Source organism: Rhea americana, unplaced genomic scaffold (genome assembly GCF_003343005.1).
Source record: "Rhea americana isolate MKP2758 unplaced genomic scaffold, rheAme1 scaffold_97, whole genome shotgun sequence".
Taxonomy (NCBI): domain Eukaryota; kingdom Metazoa; phylum Chordata; class Aves; order Rheiformes; family Rheidae; genus Rhea; species Rhea americana.
In genome coordinates, this window is record NW_028187166.1 from 2,401,586 (window position 1) to 2,407,585 (window position 6,000).

Consider the following 6,000-nt stretch of genomic DNA (forward strand, 5'->3'; position numbering starts at 1 on the left):
AATTAGCTGTACTTTATAATAAAGAAGATAAARCCCGTTTCTTTTTTTAAATCAATTACTTTCAGAATCTAAACTTAGCCAAATGTATCCAATGTGCCATGCCCTGTTTAGCCTGAGATTTATACTCAGTTCGGTTRCTGTTAACTGTTTCAGTTTTTAAAATGAAAGTATAGAGCATGGAGGTGTAATATCATTAATGCAATGACAAAATGATGCAAGTGCAGGATTTTCCTGTGCATTTAAGCACAAGTTTCTTAGAGAAAGCTGAAACAATTATGTGTGTTTATTTCTTAATGATTTTTTTAGAAGTGTGTTTGCAACTGAGGAGGAGTATGCTGTGTGATCCAGTAATGAATGGATGCTAGTTTCCTATGCCTTTATCTTAGTGGTGCTATTCATGTATACAGTTTTCACAGGGGTTTTAGGTTGCCATGCTGTGAAGATTTGTCTCCCAGTCATGAAGGTTAAAATAAAATCTCTAATCAGGTTTATTAGATTTATGCAGTTGCACTTTCTGCCTCTAATTTTTGAACCACTTACCCAATTTCAATCAAATTTAATACAGTTTAATATTTTGTGTGTTATTCAGCCTCCAAGAGGCTGATTGCAGTAGAGAGATGTGGATTAGTGTCTGCGTGGTGGGAAAGCATGTGTCGTATCGTATTATTAGGCGTTAGAAGAGCTCTACTTGCTTCATTAATTCACTCAAAAATTGTTTTTATTTCATCAAGATTAAGATTCTAGAGGTTAATGTCGTAGCAAACACCTTTCCTGTGGCATATGAAATCGCTGAGTGTAGTGTGATCTGTAGGCAAAAAGTGATTTGCAAGCTATGGATTGATGGAAGGAAATTCCTTTTTTTATTATTTTTCCCCYCTGCTGCTGCTTTTCCTTGACAGAGTGCAAGATATTCCACAAGGCTGGGTTAAAAAAGAGCACTGGCATGTCAACTGAAATTGTTTAACATTTGAGTCATTTGAGTGTTTAACAAGGGCAGGCTTACCTTCTGGTTTTTGTGCTTAATAAAATTTACTTCAATTTTGTTTGATTTCTATTTTGTGTATCGTTGAACGTGCATTTAAGTCATGGATATGCACAGTTATCTGCAGCCTTAAATCTCTGTTAGTATCATTTTCATCTGGAAATGTAAATGCAGTTTCCTAAGGGATGTTTTATTTAGCCCCAACAGACCAGTGCTTTGGTTTAATTCAGCTAAATGTTCTTTGTGTCATTTGTAACTGAATCACTTATTCAGACACAAGACAAGCATAAACTTGGTAGAAATGCCCTTGTTCTAGAGACAGGCTGAAGTTGATGAATATTTGCATAGATCAGCACAGCCTCATAYAAATGAAGATTTTGCTGTATTTAAAGAGAACACACTGATTCAACAGGTCTTGTATATGTAATTTTTTATCAAAACCATGATGAACTACGTTCATTCTTTATTTCAAAGGAAGTCTTATATCATTGCACCCCTTTCTTGGATTGCAACAGGTAGAGGTAATTGGTCAGAACAAACCTCRGAAGTAAGATAGATTTGTTTGCCTGCTGTCTTAATTTGCATAGCTGTTTACCTTCTTTTTCTTGGAAATCATGTATGGTAATATATATCTTTTTTTTTCCTACTGTAGCTTGACATATGGTCTAAATCCAACTATCAAGTTTTTCAGAAGGTAAGTCTCACCTCATTTCTCTCTAGCTAATGTRTGTAGGTCATATGTGGAGTTTATTTTAAACGTCTAGGCCCCCATGTAAAAGAATTCAGAATTTCTTTGTCAGTCATACTTAATGTGATTATTAACCTTCTATCACAACTTGCAAATAACAAACAGTGTTCTATAGTAATGGAAATCCATGAGTAGCAGATAAGGAGATCAATTCAGTTGTTATTATTTAGTTGGATTTATTTCCCATCACAGTTCCAATCCATGATTTGGAATAGGAAACTGGAGGTTTTACTACTCGAGCGAGTTGCCTGAGGAATCTTCAGGTGCTCTTTTTAGTTGAAGTCTTTGGGCGGTGCTGTTCTAGGCTTGTTTGCGTTTGGTTTGGTTTGTTGTTGTAGTTGCCCCATCTTCTGCAGGCYTGATTTTAATAAATTTGCAGAACTTTCTTTTCAAAATGACTTTGACAATTTTTTTGCCTGGAGTTATTTTGCTTGCTGCTCTTCTCTTGGCGCTGTAAGCAAAGGGATGACTTACTGAACTGAGCGGCATTCCACAAAGTATGAGAAGACCAGTGAGCAAGTGGGAGCAGTAAGTGTAAAACTGCTAAGAAGGTAAAAGTGTGGTTTTGGATAGACCTGTGTCTTGCTATTTTCAAGGCAGGCAAGAGAAAATTTCTCTTTGAAGGCCTCTTGTCAAAATGCTGTAAGTTCAGATTGATCGGGCTTCAAATTCCAATTTCCTTACCTTCAAGCCTCAGTTCAAGGAGCTTAAGTCTCCAGCGAGAGTGCTAGCTTCCTTTCATCTAGTTTTGTGGTTTATGTAACAAATACGGGTCAGGGACTGTAAAGGGCATAAAAGCAGAGGTCAAAGCTATGGCATATTGGCTGTGTTTGTGCATCTTCCTTCCAAGATACCATATACAGTCAGAAGCAAAGACGTTTGACCTGTGATATTAACCTGGTAGAGATCAAAGGACAGCTTTGGGGGAGGCTGGTTGCTTCCCCTGTCAGACCAGCATTAAAGCAAAATTTTGCTRTGGTCGATTCTTTACTCCAGAGACGAGGGGATTAAATAATCTTTCTTTTTTTTTCCTCCTCTCTCCACAAATATGTTCTCTATGCTGTGGCAAGTGGAGGAATAGAGTGGAAAGGAGAACAGCTGAAATTTTAATTTGCTTATCAGTATGCTTTTAAGTAATTATTGCAAAGGAATGAATGTAAGGTTTTGTAATTACAAATTCTCAAATTCCCCTAAGTGTTCAAGGCTGGAATCTCATTTGGGCCCAGACATTGTCTTCCTGGATATTTTAGCTTAGAATAACTTGGAAGGGGCAAGCTCTGTCGCCATCAAAAGTAGGTAGGTTTTGACTTTTTGATTATATAAGTTAAATTTTATACCTCTAAGGTAGCAAACTGTGTAGAATAAAAGTGCAGATTTTCAGAGGAGTTCAAGTTAAGGATTCAGAGAGTTTAAGTACATAGAGTGAATTTCTGTTCAGGTCCAGGTGATGGTCTTCACAGCAGAAACAGAAGAACTGAGTGAGAAAATGCGAAATGCCAGTGTTACTGCTGCCAATATGGCTTTGTTATGGATATATAAGAATCTTTATTCTACAGTCTACTATGATACTACAATTAATTAACTAAATATTTCTTTAAAACACTAATTTCAGTAAAATGCCTAGGATGGAAACTAAAAATATGTCAAGATAAGATGTATGTTTACAGTGGTCTGTCTGTCTATACATGTCTRCGTGCATATGAAAAAAAAAAGTCACTGGCCTCTTCCTAATTCTCTGCATTAATACATTTCAAAAGAAAAGAAAAAAGACTGCAGGAGGAAGTGTCACGGKAGCAGGCAGAGCAGCTGTCTGTACGCTAGGTTTCATACATTGTGTTCCCAGCTCTGTCATTATGTTACCTTGGGCAACTTAACCTCTCTTTGGATCAGTTGTCTGCATCCTTTAAGTTGGGGTTGTACTTGCTGACTTCACAGGAACTCTTCAGCTGAATTGGTTGTATAGTCTTTTAGATTCTTGCTTGAAAAACATGATAAAAATGCAAGATGATAGTACTTTCTAATCGGTAGATGCTGGACTATTGAGCTGATGGTTAAATAAGTTAAGGCTAGGATCTAAGTCAAGTTTTCAAGTACATGATAGAAAATGCTGTGGTTCTGCAAAGTAAGTTTTCTGTTTGTGGTGCTGCTCTTGGTTTGGTTTGGTTTTCTTTTATTCTCTGAAGTTGCACTTACATCCATTKTTAATACCATAGGATAGTGATTTAGGAGTAGTGAGATAGAGGGAAATCTGATAAAATTACGTTAGAGAAACTGTTTTACTCCGTTACTGTTGTAATACTGCAGGATCTTTAGAACAAATGTTTTCCTGTCATTAAAAAGTACCAGTAAACATGTCACGGTGTATCTCCATTAGCCCTGGTGAAAGTGCTGTGCTGACTGGGAAAAATATAGACTAGTAACTGTTCCCACCAAGGAGGCTGAGCAGCTGCTTGAGGTCTGGTGCCTTTAATGCTGTTAAATCACTCATTGCTTTGAAGGGCAGGGATATTTCTCTTTAAAAGCTGGACCAAGTTCTCAAAGTCTCTCTTCAATGATAATATAACAACATCTGGAGCTCACAAGGTACCTGCTGGTGGTAGCTGCAAGCCTGTCAAATTCTCACAGGGTTACAGCATGACTTTCTGGGTTAAGGACCAGGAACCTCTGATCTTCAATCCAACCCTGTCAAAAGAAGCTAAATTTGTCCTGACTTCTGTTTGCAAACGTTGGCTGTGTCAGCAAGCCTTTTCTCTCTCCTTATTAAGCAGGATACCCAAGAATGTATAATTTGATGGGGGACAGCTCCCGGTAGGCCCATTACTGTTAAAGTGTACAGTCATTTTCAGAGTTCCCTGGAGACTTCTTGAATTTGGTCCTGKGGTGAATAGGCTTTTATAGCCATTGAATCCACCAGCAGGGTTAGATTCAGAGAATGGGACTTGGAAATAAAAGAGAGAAGGCTGAAAGGGCAAAAGCGCAAGGAGCAAAGARAAGGTTTTCAGATTTCCATATTTGTCTGACATTTAAACTCTGTGGGAGCAGCAACTGTTTTGATCTGAAACCTCTTTATTTTAACACCTTGCATGTCTTGATCCAGTAGCATAAGAGAAGGAACAAAACAGCAAATAAGGAAATCTTCCTTGGGTTTAAATCTTGCTGTGAAGAAGAATGTACATGAGAACTGCAGAATTTCTGGTCATTGTGCAGAGGATTAAAAGAATGTATTGTAGAGAAAGGTGCAAGGTTCATAGCTTGGAATTAAAAAAAAAGACAGTGGAATTGCTCTTAAGGAATAAAAACTGTGTTGCTTGGGAGATGATGTCTAACATTAACTGTTTCATTTGTCAAGCTGCAGTAAGAGAGTCGTTTTTCTATGTAATATCATTTTGGCTGCTTGAGTCATATGCAGCGCACGGATTTTGAACGCATGTATTCCATCCCGACCTCGGAGCCCCATTCTTACTGTCCTGTGAACAGTCTCCCAGTTTTAGCGTGCYACTCCATAGCTGTGTTGTGGTTTAATATGCTTCTTCTGAAGTCACGTTTTAACCTAAACTTTCGAGAAGCTTTTAACGTACATCCAGCCGTTTGTCTGTGAGATGTATGAGCCCAAAGCGATGAAACTCGGAGCACAATTTTCACCACGACAAGGGCACATAAGTATTGTAATGTATGAAGATGTATTCTTGTCAATAAGATTGGAATAAAATCACATGCAGGATGAATGCATGCATGAGACAGATATTGGGCTATTGATAACGTCTGCTCAAGGAGAGGAGATGGTCTGTTCCAGGGTCGCCCGCAGGTTGCTCCTTTGCGTGATCAGTGCTTGGCTCGGTTTGAAGACCTGCTTAGGCGAAACAGAATCCCCGTGACCCAGTCCAAAGAGCAGAACAAGCCAAATAAACACTTAGGTGCACCCAGAGCTATGAAAATACCTCACAAATCCTGTTCTTTCAGAAAAGTCTCGTAGGGCTTTACTGGCTTTTATGCAAGAAGTACTGTGGCATTTGAATTGGGAGTGGGGAAGGGTGTCTGGAGTTATTTTTTTGGAGCTCATCAGTGCCTGTTTGTAGAATGCACCATCCATCTTCCTTCCCGAGCGCCTCTCAGGCCCCAGCTTCTCTGCTTTCATGAGTCCCTCCAGAGAGACTCAAATATTTTCCTGGAGAGAAGATTGAATAAAGGGACTCTGTGGGAAGGAAAAAGGCACTCTTACATTTTTCCACAGTATAAACTGTCTAAAAACTAATAAAATAATGCTTTTTTT

General features: G+C 38.5%; 1 protein-coding gene across 1 annotated transcript in view; it reads left to right on the plus strand.

Annotated features, from left to right (window-relative positions):
• Positions 1-6,000, plus strand: part of MED27 (mediator complex subunit 27) — a 98,457-nt gene that overhangs the window by 85,058 nt on the left and 7,399 nt on the right. Inside the window, exon 6 of the mRNA XM_085325273.1 lies at positions 1,635-1,676. Coding sequence (XP_085181399.1) covers positions 1,635-1,676 — 42 coding nt within the window. The remainder of the gene's footprint in view (positions 1-1,634; positions 1,677-6,000) is intronic.